The sequence below is a fragment of the Lontra canadensis genome, unplaced genomic scaffold (assembly GCF_010015895.1).
Source record: "Lontra canadensis isolate GAN:19392208 unplaced genomic scaffold, GSC_riverotter_1.0 scaffold36, whole genome shotgun sequence".
Classification (NCBI taxonomy): Eukaryota; Metazoa; Chordata; class Mammalia; order Carnivora; family Mustelidae; genus Lontra; species Lontra canadensis.
This window is the reverse complement of record NW_022631030.1, coordinates 6,137,677-6,162,341: the sequence shown is the minus strand read 5'-3', so window position 1 is coordinate 6,162,341 and position 24,665 is coordinate 6,137,677. Positions and strand designations below refer to the sequence as shown.

The 24,665-nt window shown below is 44.8% G+C and overlaps 1 protein-coding gene across 1 annotated transcript in view; it reads right to left on the bottom strand.

Annotated features, from left to right (window-relative positions):
* The window catches only part of SORL1 (sortilin related receptor 1), a 144,106-nt gene that overhangs the window by 80,294 nt on the left and 39,147 nt on the right, over nucleotides 1–24,665 (bottom strand). The window contains exons 7-11 of the mRNA XM_032868990.1: nucleotides 19,434–19,535; nucleotides 13,318–13,593; nucleotides 10,855–10,972; nucleotides 10,565–10,638; nucleotides 1,005–1,093 (exon numbers count right to left, since the gene is read on the bottom strand). Coding sequence (XP_032724881.1) covers nucleotides 1,005–1,093; nucleotides 10,565–10,638; nucleotides 10,855–10,972; nucleotides 13,318–13,593; nucleotides 19,434–19,535 — 659 coding nt within the window. The remainder of the gene's footprint in view (nucleotides 1–1,004; nucleotides 1,094–10,564; nucleotides 10,639–10,854; nucleotides 10,973–13,317; nucleotides 13,594–19,433; nucleotides 19,536–24,665) is intronic.

The following is a 24,665-nucleotide window of genomic DNA, read 5'->3' as shown; positions in this document are numbered from 1 at the left end:
ATCAGCCAGACACCATGCTTTGCTTCCGTCTGCCTGAGGCCAGCCTACTCAGCACAGGTCAAATTCACCACGCGGGAAACCAGAGGCTAAGATCTCTCTTTTCAAACCGCCCACTTCTCTCTTGCTGCTGGCTCTGCTTCTAAAAGCAGCAAAGGAAGAGAAGGCTTTCTTCTTTGCATGAAACAAGACCATTGTTGAGGCCTCCCCGTCCTCCTATGGCAACACATCTCATGGGTTCAGGGCAAATAGGGGAGAAGGGAGGGCCAGTCTGCTCTGATGTACCATCAACAAAATTAACTTTGGTCCTAATTCGGACAAAAATCAAGAACTGGTTCTGATAACATTAGATCAAGTAAGCAGAGGTTACAGACTTCCAACATTCTTGCTTTTCAGAGCAATACAGTGGCAAAGAGTACAGAATGTGATTTAACGTCACTAACAAAGGGGGGTATCTTCGGCCGGTTGACTTGACCTTGCTGAGTCTCAGTTTCTTCATTTGTAAAACGAAACAGTTAACCCCAAACGTCCCTTCCAGGTCTGTTGGTATGAATCCCCAAAGCAAATGGGTCAACAGCAAAACTCACTGGTTACCAAGTAGGGTACATTCTGAAATAATTACTCAGGTATTATTATTATTTATTTTTCTTTCCTGCTTCTATCATCACTCCTTCTAGGTCACACACCAAGCAAAGATAGACAAGTTGACATCTCTAGTTAATTTTTTAGTCATCATGAATTTATATTTCTATATATATGAATTTATATCAATATATAATATATAAATATAAATATATGAATTTATATTTCTATAAAGCTGTATTTGCCGGAATCAATAAAAGGGTATCCTTTGTTCCTCCTTGAGAAGGAGGGACAGATTATTATCCCTCTGCTACAGATGAGGAAAGTTGAAATAATTTGCTGAGGTCAATCTACTTGTACTCACAGACTTACATCTGGGAGAGTGGTGTGATGTCAGGAGAAAAAGTTTCATCAGAGACACTTACTTCAGCTCATTGGTTTCCATGCCCTGGGCGATGGCCATGATGATGCCGCCATGATCTCCCCAAGTATAGTAGTGAGGTCCAGGAAGTGCCTGAAGAGGAAAAGCCAGTGCTGATGCCACCGCTCTGGAGTGACCGGGCAGAAACCATGCACACCCCACGGGCACACACACGCGCAGACACACACAGAAGCACATGGCCATCATGCCAATCACTTGAATACAACATTTCAGTTTCCAGAGCACATTCACATCCATTCCCTCCTTTGCTCCATACAGCGGTGAGGACGGGACAGCGACTTCTCGCAAACCCCAATTCTTCCCACAAATGAAGAAACAAAGGTTGGTATTAAAGCGGCTGACTGTAAACAGCAGGGCGAGGAGTCAAGCCCTGATCTCTGGCCCTCCCCCGTGAGAGATTACAATTCAACTGGAGTCTCTATCATGAGTATACAAACGCACAGCAGCCCATCCTTCCTGCCAATTACAAGAAAAAAAACTTGGAACAAAATACAAAAAAGGGCTGCCCAAGGATGCTGAAAAGGAAACTAAATTAGGCGGGCTGTGGCAAGGACTTCAAACCTGAGGAGTCACCACGAGGCTGGGGTTTCCTGGTGTGGTTTTGTCCCAAGGGAAAGTCCCAGTCCTGGACACCTCAGTCCCAGGTGGATGGCCGCAGCGTCACCAGAAACCATTTGTGCAGGCCGGGGAGAATGTGGTTGAAATGCCAGCAGGGAGAGAATCAAACAAGTAAATCCTCTGTGTATGAACTCACACAACACTCACCCTAACCCCTAACCATACGTGTATGGAGCAGACTGAAACCAACACAGCAAAGGGTTAGTGAACACAATGGAGAGTTGCACTGTCACCCTGAGAATGCAGGAAGAAACCCACGGTCTGAACCTAAGCAGATTCACTCCACGCTAAAACGAAAATACCCACACCTTCCAGAAGACTGTATTCCATGCATGTCATTCACATGTCCAAGAGACAACCCAAAATAACTCAACACAGACACCTGCCAACGAATCGTGTCCGGTTCTCAAGGGAAAAGGCAATCAACAGGTGTCAACCTCACCAAGATGGCTCAAATGCTGGAATTACCAAAGACTTGAAATTATTGATCATAACTGTGTCTCATGGAGTAAAGGAAAACACACTTGAAATGAACAAAAGACAAGGATCCTTCCCAGAGAAGTGGAAGCTATCCTTTAAGAAAAGAATTTTAGAACAGAAAAATATAACATGTGACATTAAGAAATTCATGAATGAGCTCAACAACTGAATGGAAATGACAGAGGAACTGGTAAACACGGTGAGAAATACAGAATGGAGAAATTACCCGTTCCAAAGAACACTCAAAAAAGAATGAAGAGGGAAAAAGTCCCAAAGACTGGGAGGATAATAATAAAAGGTCTAGTGTGTATGACTGGAGTCCAAGAAGAACAGGAAAAAGGGACCAGAGCAGGAAAAAAAAATTTTTTTTAAAGAAATAATGGCTAAAAATTTGCCATATTTGGTAAAAAGACATACATTTATAGATTCAAGATCAGCATACCCAAACAGGATAAACACAAAGAAAACCACACCTAGATACATCACAGCAAAACTGCTGAACACCAAAGATAAGGAAAAAGCTCCTGAAGCCTTTAGACAAAATGACAGATTGCGTGCAAGACAGTGATGACTGAAATGACTCTAGCTTTCTCATCACAAACCAGAGAGGCAAGACGGCTATAGCACATCTTTAAAGCACTGAGAGAAAATCGCCATCAAACCAGAATTCTATATCCAACGAACATATCTTCTGGGAAGGAAGGGGAAATAAAGAGATTCTCAAATGAGGGAAAAACCAAGACAATGTGTATGGTAGATAGGCGCAAGAAGAAACAGTAAAGGAATTTCTTAAGACCATAGGGAAACTTACCAGGGGGATACAGGGATTCTCGGGAATGAAGGAAGAGCAAAAGAAATATCTGGGTAAATATAAAAAAATTGCTTCTTTCCCCTTAAATTCTCTAAAACTGATATAATAATGTAAAGCAAAATGAAAGCAAGAACATTGTCTTGTAGGTTTTTTAATGGACGTCAATGAGATACACAGGCAACAATAACAGAAATGTCAGGGAAAGAGAAAAGGGATGTACATGCTTGCACGGTTTCTAAATTTTATGTGAAGGGCAACATTATATTAAGAGCAATATTAATTTTAAAAAGACTATGAAAGATTAAATACGCATGTTGTAATCCTTACAGCAACCACTGAAAGAAATATAATAAAAAAAAAAAAAAAACCCAGTCTCTAAATAAAAGTAAAATGCCAAAGCCATCTAAATGATATAGAAAAGTCAGTAAAGGAAGAACAGAGGGATAAAAAACAAAGATCATACGTACATACATAAAACCTTGGACCTAAATCCAATCATACCAATAATTATGTTAAATGCTAATGGTCCAGGCATTTCAGTTAAAAAACAAAGCCTTGAAGAATGGATAAAAAAGCAAGACCATCCTATATGCTGCCTGTAAGAAACGCTGCAGATACAGACACCAGTGAGCACAAAGTAAAAGCATGGTAAAAGATACACTACTGAAACAGTAAACATAAAAGGGTTGTAATGATTATTTCAATACTAGATAAAACAGACTTCAAGACAAAGTTATCACCATTGACAGAGAGGGCTATTTCATAACAATAAACGGGACAAGAACAGAAAAGATAATTATAAAATGTGCATGTACTGAATCAGAGCCTCAAAATACAAAAGATAAAACTGAGGAGATTTAAAGAAAAACTTGGCAATTCCACATAGTTGGAGATTTCACCATGGTTCTCTTAGCAATTACCAGAACTAGCCAAAAAAAGAAAAAGAAAAAGAAAGAACATAAAAGATCTGAACAGCAGCGTATCAACCACCTTCATAGAAATAACACCTTCATGTAACTAACATCTGACAACAGCAGAATACACATTCCTTCCTAATGCATATGATGGATGCAAGATAGGCCACATATTAGATCCCAAAGTAAGTCCCAATAAATTTAAAGGGATCAAAATCACACAAAGTATATTCTCACTATAAGGCAATTAAATTAGAAATCAAACGTACGATATCTAGGAAATTTCAAGTATCTGAAAACTAAACAACCCTTTTCTAAATAACTTATCAAAGACAAAAAGCAGAAGGGATATTTTGAAGTAATAAAAACATTCTGGAATTAGAGAGAGGTGATGGTTGCACATCATATCACTTGTGAATATAGCAAAACCCCACCAAACTGTACACTTTAAAGTGGTGAATTTTATGGTATGTGATTTACATCTCAACTTCAAAGGGGGACATTAAGAAATATTCTGAACTGAATGACAAAAAAAATACAACATCTCTAAATTTGTGACCGTAGCCAATGCAGGATTTAGAGGAAAACTTAACAGCTTTAAATGCTTATATTGGGGAAAAAAACATCTAAAAATCAATGACCTAAAGTTATACCTTTAAAAAAGCTACAAAAAGAAAAGCAAATTAAATCCAAATAAGGGAAAATACTAAAGAGAAAAAATCAACAAAATAGAAGACAAACCAAACAAAGCCATAAGCACCTTCTTTGAAAAGATCAGTAATATTGACAAACCACTAACTAAACTATTAAGCAAAATGGGAAAAACCCCACAAATCCTCAATATCAGGAATAAAAACAGGTGAGCACCACATACCCTGGAGACATTAAGCCAACAAATTCAATGACTCCGATGAAACTCACCAAAACTGACGCAAGTAGCAGAAAATCTAAACCGTTTTCTAGCAGCCAGAGACACTGAATTTTTTCTAACCACATTCCCAAAAAGAAGACTCCGGGTTCAGATAGTTTCACTGGTGAGTTATTCAAGAAAGAAAAATCACCCCATTTTTAGATGAAAGAGGAGTCACTGTTCAACTTGTTCAATGACACCAGCCCAACCCTAACACCAAAACTTGAAAAAGACATTATCCCCACCCAAAAAAACATAAAACCAGACCAATCTCTCTCATGAATAATGTAAAAATCTTTAACAAACTATTAGACACTCAAACCTAACATTGTATAGAAAGGATAATAGATCATAAATAAACAGGGTCTGTCCCAGTAATTCAAGGTTCATATAACCGTCAAGAATCAATCAATATAACATACCACAACATACATGTAACATACCGTATCACCTATGTGATATGAAAAGAAATATGTATTTTGGTCTTGGGTCCCAGCTTCCAGTCAGAGCTCCTAAAAACCCCTGCATCATCTCCTGACTGATGGGGGTGATGTATGATGTGGGTCTTACACAGAAACTTCTATATCGTTGAGAACTTCCAGGAAGATAGCAGAGTCTTTGGCTGTAAGGAGGAAACTCTTGGTGGACTCCTGGACAGTACAGGCACTGGCCACCAGAAAGACAAAGCATGACTAGAAGCTTGAAACTTCCAGCCCTGCCTCAACCCCCAGGGAAAAGACAGGGGCTGGAGACGGAGTTAATAATCAATCATGCCTTTGTGATGAAGCCTCCATTAAAAAAAAAAAAAAAAAAAATCCCTAAACTGCAGTATTGAGAGAGATCCCAGGTTGGCAAACACGTCCACAAGCTGGGAGGTTGGCACATCGCAACGCCATGAGGGACAGAAGCTCCCGTGCTTAGGATCCTTCCAGACCTTGCCCAATGGACCTCTCCATCCAGGTGTAGCCTTTGTAATATCCTTATAATCAACTGGATGTAAATAAGTATTTCCCGAATTCTGCCAGCCATTCCAGCAAATTCCTGAGCCCAAGAAGGGGGGTCAGGGGAGCACCCTATTTATAAGCTGGTCAGTCAGAAATATGGGTGACAACTTGGGACTTGCAATGAGCATGTGAAGTGAGTGGGGGGCAGTCTTGTGAGCCTGAGCCCCTCACCTGTGGGGTCTGTGCTAACTCCAGCCAGCTAGTATCATGACTGAAATACAGGACATCTGGTTGGTGTCCAGAGAACTGGAGAATTGCTCACTGTGAGGGGAACCTCCCCTAGCATTTGGTATCAAGAGTAAAGGAAAAGAGGGGTTTTTTACACTATATTACATATTGCCATATTATTACATATTAGGGAAGAGAAGAAAAGGAAGAGAGAGAAAGAAACAAAAGACATAAAGATCAAAAAGGAAGAAATAAAACAGGTCCCTATGTGCAGACAGATGATTATCATCTCTTATACAGAATCTACAAAACTACTCCTAACACTAACGAATTATTTTAGCAAGGCTGTAGAATACAAGGTTAATCGATAAAAATCAACGGTATTCCTATATCCTATAATAAAAATTAGGATGTAAACTTGAAAAAAACTGTATTTACAATAATACCAAAAATTTGTAAAATATCTAGCAATAAAACTAACCTACAAGGTATATACAAGGTATATACAAGGCCTCCACACTGAAATCTAAAAAATATTGCTCAGTGAGATTTAAAAAGAAATGAAGAGGGGCGCCTGGATGGCTCAGTGGTGTAAAGCTTCTGTCTTCGGCTCAGGTCATTATCCCAGGGTCCTGGAATCGAGCTCAGCATCGGGCTCTCTGCTCAGCGGGGAGCCTGCTTCCCCCTCCACCACCCCGCTCTGCCTGCCCCTCTGCCTACTTGTGAACTCTGTCCAATAAATAAATAAAATCTTTAAAAATATTTTTAAAAATAAAAAGAAATGAAGAAACATACTACATTCACAGATCAGAACACTAAGTAGTGCTAAGAGTTCAATTATCCCCAAATTGATCTATAAATTCAATGCAATCCAAGCCCAAATCACAGCAGGTTTTGCAGAAGTTGACCAGCGGATTCTAAAATGTTGTAGAAATACAAAGGATCTAGAATAGTCAAAGAAATTTTTAAGAAGAACAAGGTTCAGAGGCGCCTGGATGGCTCATCAGTTAAACGAACGACTCTTGGTTTCGCTTCAGATAGTGATCTCAGGGTCATGAGACTGAGGCCCAGGTTAGGCTCCGGGCTTAGGTCAGAGTCTCCCTAGACTATCTCTCTCTCTCTGCCCCTCCCACACACACACCCCCACTCACCCCACACCTCACCCCCCCACCCCCCTCGCTCACTCTGACTCCCTCTCTCTCCTTCTAAAAAAAAAAAAATTTTAAAAAAAAAAAGAACAACAACAAAGTTGGAAGACTTAAGCACTTGATCCCAACACTTACTGTTAAGTCTCCCATATTCAAGACAATTTGGTACAAGTGAAAGGACAGACATGCCGATAAATGGAACAGATGAGAAAGTCTACCAAGTTCTGAAACAGACCCATGCATAGACGACCAGTTGATTTTCAAACAGACATGAAGGCAATGCGAGGGGAGAAAGAAGTCTTTCTCAGTAAGTGGGGCTGGATCCCTGAATCTCCACATGGAAAAATGAGTGGCAAACCCTCCCATCGCAACAGATATCAAGATTAACTCAAATGGATCATAACCCTAAACTACAGCCTTACACTATGAAATTTAGGGGGTAAATCTTTGCAAAAGGGACAAACATTTCTCAGAACAACAAAGAGCATAATATCCAGAGGAAAAATCCTGCTAAATCAGACCTCAGCAAAATTTAAAACATTTGCTCTTTGAAAAACACCATTAAGAAAATTTTTTTTAAAAAAGCAAGCCACAGACTAAGGAAGATACTCATGACACACATATCAAACGAAAGACTTAACTTTACATTTTTCAAAAAAAAAATCCTACACATCCATAAGAAGGCAAACAACTCAATTTTTTAAAATAAGTATAAGATTTGAACAGACACTTCACAAAATGATTTTTAAATGCCCAATGGGCACGTGAGAAGAAGCTTGAAGTCATTAGTCACCAAGGAAATGCCAATTAAAACCATAATGAGACACCACTGTGTACTCATTAAAATGTCTAAAATTAAAAAGAGTGACCATACCAAGTGCCAGTGTGGACCTGAGGCAATTAGAAGTCTCAGACAATACTGAGACAGCCCCCACTTTGGACAAAAATTTGGTCATTCCTTAAAAAAAGTTAAACACAGACCCATCAAGCTGCCCATCATTCCACTCTGAGGTATTTACCCAAAAGGAATACAAATGTGCATCTATTTAAAAAAAAAAAAAAAGCACTTAATTAAATGTTTATAATAGCTATACTTATAATCAGCAAACACTGTAATGTCCACCAACAGATGAATGGATAAGTGAATTGTGGAATATCCCTACAATGGGATACAAATCTACGATAAAATAGGAAAGAACCACTGATACATGAAACAACACAAATGGGCCTCAAAATCATCATGATGAGTGTCAGAAGCCAAGCAAAAAACCAGCATATTATGAGTCCATTTACATAAAATTCTAGGAAATGCTAACTAACCATTGGGCAGGGATGAGGTAAAGAGAAGGATGGATTACAGAGGGGACGAAGATGCTTTGGGGGAGTGATGGACATGCTTGTTGTCTTCATCATGGTGTTGGTGACGGTGTAGCAATGGTGACCAACTCTGATGAAATTGTACACTTGAAATATGCAGGGGCCTCCATAAAGTTGTTAAGGAAGAAAAGCATAGAAAAGGAACTCAAGATCGGAGAATTTGCACAAGTCTTTAGTAGCGGAGGAAGAGTAAGTCTTCTAGTCACTGATTTTCTAGACAACTCTGTCCACCACATCCTACCTCACCCTTCCCTGTCTTTGCCCCTCACGCCCCAGGCTGTCCCTCTCACGTGATCACTGCTGCCCAAGGGCACTCAGATGCCCACTCACAGAGACATGATCTCAGCCTTCTCCCCTACTTCGCTCTCTGCTCTTTGCAAAACTAAGGTCCCTTGTGCAATGGCTGCTTCCTGGCAGGCGTGAAGCAGGCCAGGCAGGAGGCACGGGCAGCTGCCCCAGTGTGAGCCAGACGATACCACTTCACCGGAGGAGGAACAAGACCCTGCTTTCTCCCCAGAAGGAAATCACTTGCAGATGTTCAAATCCCAGATTACACCACCATCAGAAGGTCCAAACAAACCACAAGCCTGGTCGCTGAGGAGAGAACACCCAATTTCAAAAGGAATGTCTGGCTCCAGTGAAGAGGAGAACAGCTGCTTAATCCTTCCCGCGGGGGCAGAGCAAGAGTGCTCCCCAAACTCCAAACCATTCACCCTTTAGGACTACCGGGCCTTCACCTCGTCTTACATCCGAACATGTGATCATGGTCTCCACCTTACCGGCCAGTTGTTCATGTAGGCACACCTGCAAGCTCTGGGTCCCGGATCACTCAGCCTCAGGGATGGGAGGCCCTACCTACCTCACAGAGATAAGATGTGATGGGTCCCTGCCAACCGCACAGAGCCAATGAATGCTGGGTATCACCAATGCTTTACATAGGACGGATTTAAATACAAACGTGTATATATTGCGTTCCCAAAGGGAAGCACCATGAGGGGACCCCTGGGTGGCTCAGTCGGTTAAGCAGCTGCCTTTGGCTCAGGTCACGATCCCAGAGTCCTGAGATCAAGCCCCACGTCAGGCTCCCTGCTCAAAGGGGAGCCTGCTTCTCCCTCTGCCTGCCTCATGCTCTCTCTCTCTCCCAATAAATAAATTTAAAAATCTTAAAGAAGGAAGGAAGGAGGAAGGAAGGAAGGAAGGGGCACCATGAGGCTGGCTGGGTCTTCTGAGAACCACATCCCTCCTGCCATCATGCTCCACCTACACAAGGTGCTCAATTAAATTCTTATCCTATGATCTGTTGAGTTTTCCTGCTGACTCCCCACACGGGCAACAGAGCCCCGCTAAAGGCAACCCCCACAGAATGAGACCAGCTCTAGTTCCCTTGGCCCTCGTAAATCATGAGAGGCTGGTGAAAGTTTTGTTTTGTTTTGTTTACAAGTTTGGCAATCCTCTAATGCCCAAGGCCGAGTTAGCATTCGGGGACCACAGGACTAGCTCTACTCTCAGAACTGGTATCAGCAGTGCCTACGGACCCGAAGCAGCTCTGCGGACGTTTTAAGGCAGAAACGGTCTTCTTCCACAGCGCAGAGTGAAATGGAAGGGCCTGCCCGGCACGGCCCGCCGAGGAGAGGCCCGACGTCGATTTCGTTACGATGCAACAACAAATGGCCAGTTTCACGCCAGACGCCCATACAACCCCACAGCCATTTGCTGATAGATTCTGCAAATATTTACGCAGTGCCCCCTCCCTGCCAGGCACTGCTCGGTTCTAGGGGTGAAGAAGTTAAGCAGAGAGACATTGCTTTGTCCCCTCGGGGCATTTAGTTAAATTTATAGTCATGAGGGCAAGAGAAGGTCTGTTTTTGATTCAAAGGAATATTTCTGGCAGCATCACGAGCCCACATTACAAGGTGCGAACACAAGATCAGTGCAGCTGACGCTCTCGTGTGGCTCTGGGTACCCTCCTTTAATTTCATAGTCACACTTGGTGCCGCTGGCCTCCCCGTGGGCCACACGTGATCCTGAAAGGTGGAGGCACGGCCATGATCTCTGACAAACCAGACCCGGGGCGGGGGGGGGGGGGGGGGGGGGGGGGGGGTGGGAAGCTGACCTCTCGCCACCGGGCTCCCGCGCTGCTAGAAACGTACACGTTCGTCTTGCTTGCCAAGTTCTTTCCCACCGAACCTGAAAGGCAAGAAGAGGGGTAACGACCTTCCACTTCAAGAAGAGGTCGGACACTCACCCTGCCAGACCAGAACTGCCAGTCACATTTAGCAACTACAGATGCCTCCGAACATCACAAACACCGTGGCCACGGCAGAGGTCAGCGGTCCCCGTGTACTCGGCCGCGCGTCCCCGCAGAGCTTAAGGCCGCAGCGGGGACAAGCGTCGTGGACTTACCAGTGGCGATGATGAGACCGGGAGCGGACTCCTTGGACAGGACGGGCATCCTTCGGAGCTGGAGGTTGAGCAGCTGACTGAGCCGCTGGGCCAGGTGCAGGGAACAGCCCTGGGCGAGCTACGGGACACAAGGCACAAGGACACAAGCCAGGCACCGTCAGTGCGGGACAGGAGGCCTCCAGCTCCCTCAAAACACAGGCCTGGGTGCAGACCATGCAGCCGCACACACAGAAAGGAAATCTGGCTCAGAGGAACCCAGACGCAGAGCCCAGCTGGCCCCTCGCGGCCTGTCTCAGGTGGATATGATTATCTGAATCACAAAAAGGCCTCTCCTTGAAGAAAAGAGAAAAATACGAGTAAAAAAATCCTCCTGAGACTCTCAGGGAACAGCAATTAGAAATCAGTGCCAACGCAAGTCGATCGAAAGTGATTCCTCCCTCTGTTTTATCCCAGAGATACTCTCGCGTGACTCGGCACGAAAAAGAAATGAAATGCTTTCGTGGGACTTATTTCCTAAGTCCGTAGACATACATTTCAAATAGGAGGTAAGCAATGCCATTAGAGGAAAAACCAAGAATCGGAAATCATTAAGTCTCCCTGATAAGCTCCCAGATGTACCACATGAGAGCTACAAACACCAAAGGATCCACATTAAAACAGATTTAAAGTAGTGAGCATTTGTACAGGGCACCAGCTATGCTATGTCCACTGCAAAACAAGTCATTCGAACGGGCCACTAACATTCGGATTTTAATAGTTCTGCAAACAACACCGTTTGCCGTGTGGTCACTCCTGATCGTCCTGGCCAGAAAGTCGGTGTCAAGTGTTACTCAGCCTCGTCTGGTGTGCTTACGTGAGCAGGTAAAAATAGACACGGTTTTGCTACATATACTCATTTTTATAACAAAAGGATCTCTCTAGCAAATGTCCGTCTTGCTAGGATCACAGTTTGATGTGAGCAAATGAGGAAGGTTGGATCTCAAGGAAATATCTGTCAACCAACCTGTTCTTTCATCATCTAAAATCACAGGCAGAAGCTAAGAGCTCACCAACTGCTGTACAGCTCATAAAAAGGTCAGTCAGGGAATAAGCGGGGTTTTAATAATGCCATTAATTCTACTTAACTAAGGCTCAGACCCCAACAGCACGCTGAAAAGCAGGCCACCCCCATCCACACAGGCCAGTGCAGAGCTCTTAAAATCTAGAAGCCGCTCCAGAAGAAAGAAGCACCTGTGTAGTTGTCTCTTTCTACTCATACCCTGCCTCTTTCCAAAGTTAGACTTGATGTACAAAGTCGGCACCTGTTGCGAAATCAGCAAGAGTAATCAAGAAATCCAAGGAGAAAAAGAGTCTCCAGAAAATTTTCCCCAGTGGCCAGAGCTACAGCATGCAGTACAGTCAACACACCTCATCATGGGCAAACAAGACTCAAAAACCTCAAAGATCAGGTAACCGTCTAATTAAATGTTACAGTTTTCCCAAAAATTGCTACTACATGATTTTTTTTTTAGTTCCTTCTGCCTACCTACATTATTTATTCCAGATCCCTTAAGTGAGGCAAAAAGGGAAGTGAAGTGTGGGGCATCATATAAAGCCAAGGAACTCAGTCCACAGAATATTCTTCCGAGGGAAAAGAACAGAGCTGCTGAGGCGGGCAGGAACACTTACTGAGGCCAAAGAATACATTTTAGTATTCCCAGCTTTTCAGATGAAGCCACAGATTGGGAAAACTGTAGAACCCTAAATTATATTCAGGAAGGCACTTTTTTTTTTTTAAAGTTCCACAGAAATAAAAAACTTAACAGAATTTCCCAAACTTTCTTGCTTCGCAGCACAATTAGTGTCCTCATAAAATTTTTATAGCAGCTTCAAGCCAGAAGAAATACCAACATTTATTGTTTTACATAGTTAAGGCCAAACAACTTAATAAGTAGTTCTAATAACTTAGCAGTTCAAAATAATAGTGTGCGTGCATATGTAAATATATACACACACACATAGAGAAAGAGAAAGAGAGAAAACAAAATTTCTATTTCACTCTTAGATAACCACAATTATTTAACATGGGATATATGTACCTGCTGGGTACCACGCCCCTTCTCAAAGTTTAGAGTCATTAGATCCCACCACCGTCATTACCTGTTCCACCCTGATTTTCTCCCTTGCTTTTTATCACATCAACTGCTAGGAAATCCAGCTTCACACAAACAGGATGCCTTCCAAAGAAATTCAGCATGAACTCATTTTGAAACGAGGAACTAAAGATGGTACTTGCCACAATGACCAACAAATACCAAGTACCTTATGTTTCCCTCAAAAAATTTAAAACATCCCAGAGTGCCCCCTGGGAGTTCACTACGGCACCCCCTAGGTGCCCTGCTGCTGAGTTTGAGAACTCTAAGGGCAGCATAACCAGCTAAAAAATTTGTAGTAAAAGGTCAAACAAGACGAAAGCATCTCTACCTCACAGTTGATTTTTTCTCCATATTCTGTGAAGGCTGGAGCCTGAAGGAACTCCCAGGTACCCCCTTTGTCAAAGGTGATGACTGATCTCATGTTCTCTTCATTCATGGAACCGTTAATCAGAGTAGCGATGTAGACTCCTTGCAACCCTTCCACGCGGTGGAAGTCGGCAAACGGCTCATTTGCAAAATACCTACGGTAAGAGAAAATAAACAGCTGTGAACCTGAACCGATATTTCCTTGGTGTGTTTTTATCATAAATGACATAAAATTTAACTGTTGAGAAGTACAAAATTCAGTGGCATTAAGCACATTCCCAATGTTGTGTTGTACCTGCATCACTATCTCGTTCCAGAATTTTCCGCATCTCAAAAAGAAACCCTGTACCCACCAGCAGTCATCGCCCCTTTCCCCTGCCCACCCCAGGCCCCGGAAACCACCACTGAGTTTTCTGTCGCTACAGATTTGCCTATTCTGGACATTTCATATACACGGAAACACGCTTTTTTAATGGTTCTTTTCCCACAGCGTAATATTTTCAAGGTTCACCCATATTGTAACACAAATCAGTACTCCATTCCTTCATATAGATGAATAGCCTTCTCTCACTCTTTTTTTTTTTTTTTAAACGTGCTTGTGTTTTAACTTTGAAGGCTAAGATGCTTATTGGATCAATAAGTCCTCGCAGGGAGTTGTAGCCAACACACAGAGCTGATGACAGGGTCACAGCTATCACTTCACTGACGAATTCACCCCAAATCCTCCAGTGAGCCTCGATGAACAGGAACAGGAAGCCAGACTTGCCAGACACTAGTCAAAGCGGCGGGCTTACAAGCGGCAGAAATCCAGCGCGAAAGGTTCCCCCAGCCACTGTCCACACACTGACGACTCATTCTCTGATGCCCTGACAGACCCAAGCCCACGGGGTTCCTCTCAGAAAGCAGAGCAGAACTCCTACCCAAGGAAGCAGGATAGAGAGCAAAAGTGGCTCTAGAACCTTGAGGTTATACTTCTTAATAGTGAAACAGAGAATAAGGCCCTCCCAGGGCCTGAACTACTACGCTGGGATACTGATTTCACTGGGAAGCCATTTTGCCCTGAAATGGTCCACCCATCCCAAATGGAATGAATTTCTGAGAAGCGCCAGAGTTCACACATGGCTTTTAACTGGACATGTGTCCTTTGTTTAGAAGGGTTCTGAGCCACTGGGCTGTGTAAAAAAAAAAAAAAAAGAAGAAGAAAAGAAAATTTTAATTAAAAAAATCATAGAACTGGGAGCCTGGGTGGCTCAGTGGGTTAAGTAAGCCTCTGCCTTCGGCTCAGGTCATGATTTCAGGGTCCTGGGATTGAGTCCTGCATCAGGCTCTGTACTCAGCAGAGAGCCTGCTTCCCCTTCTCTCCCTGCCTGCCTCTCTGCCTACTTGTGATTTCTCTCTCTGTGTGTCAAATAAATAAATAAAATTAAAATTAAAAAACAATCACAGAACTGCTTTTTTCTGTTATCCACTGTACAGATCTTGAGCTGGAGGAGTGCTCTGTCTCCTCAGACAGAAAGAAGCACACTACAAGCTCTGAGGCAGAAAGGAAAATTTTTAAAAAGCACTGACAGAGCTACTTCAGACTAAGAGACCGAGCAAAATCCTAAATAAGATACTGATGTTGAGACCAAATATTCTAACATGTGGTTTCCTTAGGTCTACTGGAGTTGTTTTTCGGTTGCTTCCTTAGAAATCAGTTGAAGGTCTATCACCCACCGGCTCTCTGTTCATGTGTTCACCTCAGCATTGGATCCCATCATCACGAGGCCGCCACCATCAGGTTCAAAGGCTTCCTTCAAACATGAAGGAGGGTCTGGCTTTCTCTCACCTAGATAAGCTCTGCTTCTTCCCTCTGGTCACTCTCCTGGATTTTTGTCTTTCGGTTCCAAGGTTCTAGAAACCTGTTCTCTGTGCCTCACACGCTCCCCAAACTGTCCTATCAGAGTCTCTGTGGTCCTATGACAATTCACCGACCCCTAGGTGCCCTCTCTCCATCCATTTTTCTTACATTTCCTCTCACCAGCCCTCAGGACAGCACTTGTCCCCTGCTCCCTGGCCAGCACCCCAGGGCCCCTAGGCCACCCTCCTGCAGAACCCAAGTCTGCCTCGCTACGCACAACCCAGGCCCTCCACAGAGGCCCCGCCAGGCCTGACATTTCTCCACACCTGGTCCTCCACACGGACACCGCTTGCCAGGAGATTTCTATTCCACACATCTCACTAATGCCAAGAGCACCCCATTAAGAATTCTTTCTCCAGTCCTCTAAGCAAATTAGGATGGGTTCCTTGGCACCGCACTTGCCTATTGAGTTCAAAGAACAACTCATTTCCAATACCACAGAAAGGCTGTGTTTTGTTTTGTTTTGTTTTTTCAAATCAGCCTGTCCACATAATCTGCTAATTCACCCTTATCCCATTTCATCTCGCTGAGAGGCAGAAGCAGGTGACAAGTTCACTCACATGAGCCCCTGTGAAGATCTCCAGGCCCTGAGATAGAGTCTAAAGAAAACAACCAGAAGGCTGAGCCTATGTGGTTCTGTGAACATAGACATAAAACTCTTTCCAGTTTCCTAACGGGACTGTACGCTCTGGCACGGCGGGAGCGACCTTTGTGACCACAGAAAGGGCCTTATGCGTCTACGAGAGGGCCACACAGTCAACAAACTGGGCTTAATACTTCCTGGGGGAGCTTCTGGCTCTGGCTCTGCCCAGTCACGAGATACCCATCCCAAACAGCCCCCATGTGTGGAGGATCCAGAAACCTTCGGCGAGCTCTGATTTGTCCACTCCGTATCGAAGGGCTCTCAAACGTGGGGGGAAAAAAAAATCAGAGTCTGTGAAAGGCTTGAGGAATAATGGGCTTATAATTTTAATTGTTAAGAGTAAAGAGGGGCGCCTGGGTGGCTTAGTGGGTTAAGCCTCTGCCTTCGGCTCAGGTCATGGTCCCAGGGTCCTGGGATGGAGCCCCGCATCGGGCTCTCTGCTCAGCGGGGAGCCTGCTTCCCCCCCTCTCTCTGCCTGCCTCTCTGCCTCCTTGTGATCTTTCTCTCTCTGTCAAATAAGTAAATAAAATCTTTAAAAAAAAAAAAAAGTAAAGAAAAGATTATTCACCCATTAAAAAAATAATAATAAAATGTGGACAAACCCTGAATATGCGCAAGGGGCAAGAGGCCAGGCCCAAAGGTCACATATTATGCTGTGATTCTGTTTACATAGAATATCCAGAGAAGATAAATCTACAGAGACAGAAAGGAGATTAGTGGCTGCCAAGGGCTGGGTTTGGGGTGAGGGGGGCACTAAAAACTGCTTAGCAGTAAGGGATTTTCTTTCGGGGAAGTAAAAATGTTTTGGAATTAAAGCTGGTGGTTGTACAATACTGTGAATGCACTAAGTATCACTGAGTTGTTCACTTTAAAATGGTTAAGCTAATGTTCTGTGAATTTCACCTCAATAAATTACTTTAAAAACAAAACAAAACAAAACAAACACGAAAAGAACGCAGGAGCCAGCCCAAGTGCCAGCCCATTGGCAGCGGCCAGGCTGCCACTGACCAAACCAGAAAAACCTGACGCTGAATCATGGTAGGAATGGTTTACAACACATTAACATGCACCAAGTAATAAATAACTCGTGAGACTATACTGGGAGGGAAAAAAAAAAAAAAATTAGGCATAAAATAGGACATACCTCCAAAAGAGCCAAAACAGGGCATGGAAAAGCATGCTCAGAGACCAGGTAGAAAGTTCTCCCCTCAGGTCCTGGTGAGTTCAAACCCATGGTCCGGCTCTTTTCCTCAACACCAGCTCCGCACCCAGCCCTCCCCGACTCCCTGACTCAGCCCATGGCCATCATTCTGCCAGTGGCTCAGCCCAAGTAACCGTGGGCCCTTGACTCTCCAGAGACAAGCAGCCAATCTACCAGCAAACCATCAGAATTTGCCCAATTCCGTCATCTCTGCCGCTGCTGCCCTGGGCCCAGCCAAGAGCAATCCCTGCTCGCTGGATTGTCGTCCCACCCCCGTCTCACCCCCACAGCCAGCCTTCCGGCCCCCACACCCCGGCTCCTCTCCGGGAGCCTGCTTCACACACAGCACTGAGGACGGCTTCTTTAAAACACAGATTGCCTGAGTGCTCGTCTGAGATGACTGATAACACTGTCCCTTTATGTTTCAGGTGCTTCCCCTTATATCATGCAATTCACAATTTTCTTAATGGTTAAAAAAATATAACAGGTTAAATCAGATGATATCCATCTTCTGGTCAAAACCCTCCATATTTCACTTGGGAAAAAAGTGCTTTCCATGTCCTCGAAGGCCTTTTACAAACTGAGCTCTGCTCTCTCAGTGCCTGTCTCTTGGATTCTCTCCCTCCCTCCTCCTCCTATTGGATCCACCCTGGTCTCCTCCCTGCTCCTAAAATAAACCCCCAGAATCCAACCTCAGAGCCTCTGAGCATGCTGTTCCTTCTGCCTGCAGTGCCCTGCCCCCGGCACCTGCCGGCTCCCTCGCTCACGGAACTCAGGCACCTCGAACAGCCTTGCACGACCAGCCAGTATGAAGTAACACGCTCCCAGTGCCCTGTCCTCTTAATTTGGTTCACTTTGCCTCCCAGCACCTACCACCACCAGGGAAATTACACACCAGTTTATGTTCTGTCTTCCCCCCGAGGAGAACAGAAGATCCACAGAACGGGGACCCTGTTTTGACTTTTCATGGCCGGACACATTATCTCAGTGCTGTGCCCGGAAGAAGGGCTGGCCCCGCGCAGCACTGTCCCTGCTGAAAGAGCTGGTGACTGAATAAATCACCAGCCTGACGAGAGACCATGGACGGCAATGCCACGTCCTGTGACCTGGCGGTCATGGCCTTGGAGCTGGACTTCGCTGCCCAGCGGCCAGCTCCAGCAGAGGGCTCCTTCCAAGGGCAGACAGTGAGGCTCACCAGTCAGACGCCTCACAGAGGACAAGGGAATAAACGCACTCCTGGCCCTCCAGGGTCACAGGTCGTTCATCCCTCCCAAACCCTGGACTCCCCGACAGCCCATGGAAAACGTCCATTACTACAAAACAGCTCCAAGCCCAGAGGTACTGATAAAGGATGGACAACACTGGTATTTCCCACAGACATGCACAGAGCAGGACTTGCAATTACAATAAGAAAAAAAAAGTCAATGAACCCGTCACTTGGAGGCAAGACCCTCGGGGCTCCCCACGCCAGCTCACCCCGAGCTGACATTTTCCCGTGCCTTTTCCCAAGGGGCTCAGAGACCACGGAGCCAGACAACTGAGGAGGAGGAACGCAGGGAGTGGCTGACACGGGCGGTGACCCTAAAGGTCACCAGGACCGCCATGCTCACTCGGGTCACCTGTGATCATGTGCATTTCCTTTCCTTTCATTCTCTCTAAGGTACTAAAGGAAGGTGGAAGCCGTAAAAAGCAAAGAATGGACAAGAATGTTCTCCACCTGAGCTCCCAAACCTTCCACCACACCGAATGGTAGCGGCAAGGCCTTCAAATGCCACCTCCTGGCTGTGGGCACTTCTCTGATGACCCCAGCCCACGAGGATCCTTCCTATCGATCTCTACGTTACCACACACACATACAGCAGCCAGGCCTTGGACCATGTGTGGCTTCCTCCTCTGCTTGGTTCTCTGTGTCTCCAGCCTATGTGTTTCTAAAAGGGTGGGACCCAGCTCTTATCCCCTGTTGGAATCGAGCTGCCTAAAGTAAAGCAACAGAGCACGTCCCGAACAAACCACTCACGGTCACCAGCTCCCCATTCCTTCAAGACTGACACCCTGAGCCCACTGACTCTGGTCGCAAGCCTCTCCACCCATCCGCCTCCACTAAAGCAAATTAAAGCTCCCATCCCACCCCTTTGAAAGTGAACAGGAAAAGAAACAGATCAAGATGTCCAAAGTATAATGGTTCTCTCTCGGGGCCGATCTCCAAAAGTGACCTCAGGGAGCCTCTATCAGAGATCGAGCTACCCAGAAGGACATCCCTGCGACACGCTCCCGCTGACGCCTTCCATATGCACAATGACACTTCTTTCCACCCCCACAGTGGACCCCACTCACGTTAATAGGATGCCTTGTGACAAACTGGGCTGGTCGCATGGGCTTCCTGCCACAAGAGACCCAGAGCTGGACCGAAGATGGATACAGACTGCCCCAGAGATGCTGCTAAGGAAAAGGAGGAAAAAGAAGTTAATGGCGCCACATTACAGCCACTCAAATAAGTGAAGAAGGAAAGAGTAGGGTCAGACCCCTCCAAGTCTACCCAAAACGGGGAGCACAGGGGTGACTGCAAATGCACACTTTGGCAACATCGCTATTTGCTCTGCAGCTCGGGCTGCGCTCACTCAGTTCCAGACTGCTAGTCTGCAGCAGGCACTAGACACCCCCCGACACCAGATGAGGACGAAGGGCAAAGGGTCCTGCGGCTGAAGCTGAGTGTGGGAGGGGGGTGGAGGCTTAACCAGGCAGCCCCCAAGCCCAACCAGGGTGAGGTCAGCCACACACGGCGCACATAAAAACCTATTCCCTTGTTCTTTCCCTCCTATTTTCAGGTTAGGAGCATACTCGAATTCAAGGGCTTTAACTTGCACAAAGAGGTGAGGAAATTTTCACTGATTCTCTTTTGAAACCTTTTAATAACTTCTCCCTGATGAACGTTTTTGCTGGAATATGTTCTCTTCGGTAGGGCCCAGGGCATGCCCCATGAGGTCGGCCCCGTCACATTGTGTTTGAGAGATACTGGAGCACAGCTGGAATCTCGAAAATATGTACAAAAGCACTAGATTAAGAGCTGGCTGTACCACCTCGAGAAGTCACTAAGCCTCTCTAGGTCTCATGCCTTCATCTATAAAGCTGAGAAGCTGATTAGGCACGGGATTCCTGTCGATGGGTTTCCAGGGTCCAGGCACCCTATAAATACACAGGCAAACAGTGTGATAGATGCACCCATTCATCCTGCCAGGGAGGGACACAATCTTTATTGGATCCTCAAAAGGGTCAATGATTCAGAAAAAGGTGAGAACCACCGTAAAGGCTTAATGTGGGTTTTTCCAGCTCTGAACGTATGGGACTGAGAACAGAAGCCACACGGTGCACATCTATCCAGACAGAAAGGGACACACACCGTCATGTGGACAGAATCACACACGGGCCTATTAAGCTGATCAGAATATTGGGATCACCAGCCAGAAGGGGTTCACATCTGGCTTCATTTATCCTTGACCACGTTGCTACTGTTACCACAGATTTTAAATTCCTATAAAGTAAGAAACATACCAATTTCTCTTAACTGTAACTGAATTCCCAGCACTAATATATATATCCAATAGGCGCTATGTAAAGAGCAAGCTGATGAACGTGAAAGTACACGCACACACATATTCAAACAAATGCTTAAAAGTAGCTTATTTGAAAGAAGCCAGGTAGGGAAGTACAAAAGACTGCCTTTCTAAAATGCCACACGGAGAACCATGTTAACGGCTTGTACTCAATATGAGGCCAGAGAAATCTCTTAAATATGAGGCCATGGATCTCTTAAAAGTTATTTAAAATTTAATTTTAAATTAAAAATGTAAAACATATTACCTGAGTGAGAAAGCAGTGCCCAGCAAAACTGTCAGGCATAGATCCCAAAAGCCCTCCTTAAGTCAATAAAATTTTAAAGCTATTCATAAAGGTCGGAGGATCCATGTTAAGTTACCCTATATAAATCCCTATAAACATATATGAATACACAGATGTCCGTGAAACACACACTTTGATGCCTTAAACTTGTTCACTACTTCCCACTGTGGTTGAACCTTAGAAAGGAGCCACTTTTCTCAGTGACACCAGGGCCATGATTAGTTAAGCATTCTTAATGCATGCTGTTGGTTGGCACAAGAATTGAGAATGCATACCAAGGTCAGTCTTCCTCCATAGATGCAAAAGTCAGAGTCAAAGGTTGTAAGAAACCTCAAAACAAACCAAAAAACAAAAAAAAACAAAAACAAAAAAAAAACCAAAAAAAAATAAAGATAGAAAGCTCAAAACACATGCATCCTACTTTCCTTTGGGACAATAGTTCCAAAGCCTGGACAATTGAGGCTCACCCGTAAGGAGCTACTGTAATACTTTCTTGCCACCAAGAAACACATTAACAATTACACCGTGGGACACTGTGGATTGTCAGACAGACGTATCATAAGCTCCTACTAACTTTCCTTAATAAGCCATGGGTTCTTGTGGTTGCTGAGTTTCTCTTTACCACGATTATAAAAGTAAAACATGGGGTGCCTGGGTGGCTCAGTCGTTAAGCGTCTGCCTTTGGCTCAGGTCATGATCCCAGGGTTCTGGGATCGAGACCCACATCGGGCTCCCCGCTCAATAGGAAGCCTGCTTCTCCCTCTCCCCCTCCCCCGCCTGTGTTCCCTTTCTCACTGTGTCTCTGTCAATTAAATAAATAAAAATTAAAAAAAAAAAAAAAAAGTAAAACATGCTCATGAGAAACAAACACCCAACAGTATGGACGGCTATAAGGTAAAATGCAGGCGCTCAGCTCTCTATCCTCCACTCGATCCTCCTGCCCTCCTCCCCAGGGAGTAACAGGGAACAGGCTCTCCTGGGGTCTTTTTTTTTTTTTCTTTGTAATTTTATTTATTTATTTTGACAGAGAGAGATCACAAGTAGGCAGAGAAGCAGGCAGAGAGAGAAGGTGAAGCAGGCTCCCCGCTGAGCAGAGAGCCTGATGTGGGGCCCAATCCCAGGACCCTGAGACCATGACCTGAGCTGAAGGCAGAGGCTTTAAGCCACTGAGCCACCTGGGCACCCCTCTTATGAGGTCTTTGAGAAGTGTTCTGTACCATCACCCCAGGCATATTTATATAGTGACAGACAATGCTACACTTACCCAACATCCATTATTCTTTCCTCCTTAGCAACAGGATATTGACTGCCACCCCAAATAAAGCACTGGGGTCCTCCGCCTTTTGCATAACTACATGTGGCCATGTGACTGAGAACTAATCCAGATCTGTAAGCCTAAATGGTGTGTTGGGTTTCTAGGAAGGCTGCTTAAAGGGAATTAATCATAAGGAAGGGGTCCTACTGTGGCCTATCTGTCCTTACTCTTTCTGACTCCTGTAAAGACCCAAAGGCTAGTACAGATGTCCTGGACCACGAGGGAACAGTGAGGATGGAAATCATTGTCAGGTTGGTGGAACAGAGAGAGGCCTGGGCCCCCAATGACACCAGGGTATCAACAAACCAGCCCTACATTGCCTGCCTCCAGGCAGCACTGAGGAGAAAAAAATAAGTATCTGTATTCATTAAGCCACTTTTCACTTCTACTCTGTTACCGGTAATTGAACACAATGTCAATGTGATACATGCAATTTTATTTTCCACACACGATGCAGATTGTGCTAGAAATATTCTTACGCAATTCAACCTTCTTCATTATCAGAGTCTCTTAGGCGTCTCTCATTTAACAGCTCATGGGCTCTGACATGATTTCCAGAAGCACTCTTGAGTGAATATACCTTTGTCAGAACTACACAAGAGTGTCTATAGGATGCTGTTCTTAAAACCCCTACATTAACATTTTCACTTTCAGCAGAAGAAAGAGCCTTCCTGAAAGGCCACCCCAGTTAATACACATAAATACTTCCAATGGCATCCAGGAGGTATTTCAATGCTTCAGGTTATGCCAGGATTCTAGGATCTGAAAATGTAGCATAAGATCTTTGTTTCATTTGGTGCTTTCATTCCAATAAGGAAAAATAAATTGATGTAAGTTTCTGAATAATGTGAATTTCAGAAAGTGCCCTTACATTTATGTTTGAGATTCTATCAAAGGAAATGAGAGGTCAAGGAGGGAAGAGCAGAGAGGAACTAAATAAACGACACGTTCTTGCCAAGTGAAGGCCACAGGATGTCACAGTGAGCTCTTCAACCGAACGTTTTGTGGAGAACAGCTGTCAGAGAGTGAGGCACCCCAAGGCACGTGGCAGACAAGGACACAGTCCAGAAGGGGCTTGCCTATTCACCGCCACCTTCTCCTCTGAAACCGTGACAAGGGATCAGCAAGACATCATCATCCACATTACTGTTGTTCATACTAAAATATTTATGGATAACAATTTATATATATTTTATATACACATATTTATGATTTGCTTTAAAAATATTCGAAAAAAGGGGCACCTGGGTGGCTCAGTCGGTTAAGCATCTGACTCTTGATCTCAGTTCAGGTCTTGATCTCAGGGTCATGAGATCAAGCCTCACACTGAGGTCCATGCTGGGTGTGGAGGCTACTAAAAAAATAATAATAAAAAACAAAATAAAATATTCCAAGAAAAAAATAACTCATGGGTATCCCGCCGAAAAGAGATTAGCAAATGTAAATAATATTGAGGCTGAATGAGGGCAACTGTGGTGGTCCTATCAGTATAAACTGTGCTTTTATACAGATTTGAAAACATGCATAATAGGGGCGCCTGGGTGGCTCAGTAGGTTGGACATCTCTGCCTGCACTCAGGTCGTGATCCCAGAGTCCTACGTTGAGAACAACAGAGAAAGGAACTCTGAAAATCCACTCATCCGAAAAGCAACAGGACCACTGACAAAAATTCTCCAAGTCAACTTTTTCAGAATTCGAAAAATTAAACAAAGGCTTGCCAAAACCCAGAGAGCACTTAGTGGAGAACAGTGTCAAAGCTCAGCGGGAACAGCCGACTTCGTGGCCTCAGTCCCATCCCCTTCTCTCTGGCCTGGCGGTAGCCCTGGAAACCCACAGCCTCGCAGCTACAGGAACTGTGAAAACCAGCAGCCGTGCAGCCCCTGCAGGGGACAGACTGTTGCCACACCCAGCGTGAAAACCCTGTTCTCGGGTCTTCTCTTCCTATAACCGCACGGAGCTCCCTGCTCAAACAGACCTATAGCTGGCTTGCTTACAGAAAAACAGAGACACATGGCCTATGTTTCGCATCACAGCTGCTGGAGCAACATGACGGCGGGGAGCTCACAAAAGGCTCACTCATAAGCATGAAAGGAAAAGCTGAGGAAGTAGATGCTCCTGAGAGGCTTCAATACGCTGTGAAATGTTCTGGGAACTCTATAAGGTCACACACGCAAGAACTGTGAGTACACTCAGGAGAGAAGCGAGAAGGGCCTAATGGCTCACGGCTGGGTCTGTGGAAGCAGGAACCGAAGGCTAAGGCAGAGCTGTAGGCTGCACCAAAGGCAGGCCCCCCCCCACGCTCTGAGGCCCTCAGCAAAGGCTACCAGATGTATTGATTCAAAGCATTTAAGAAA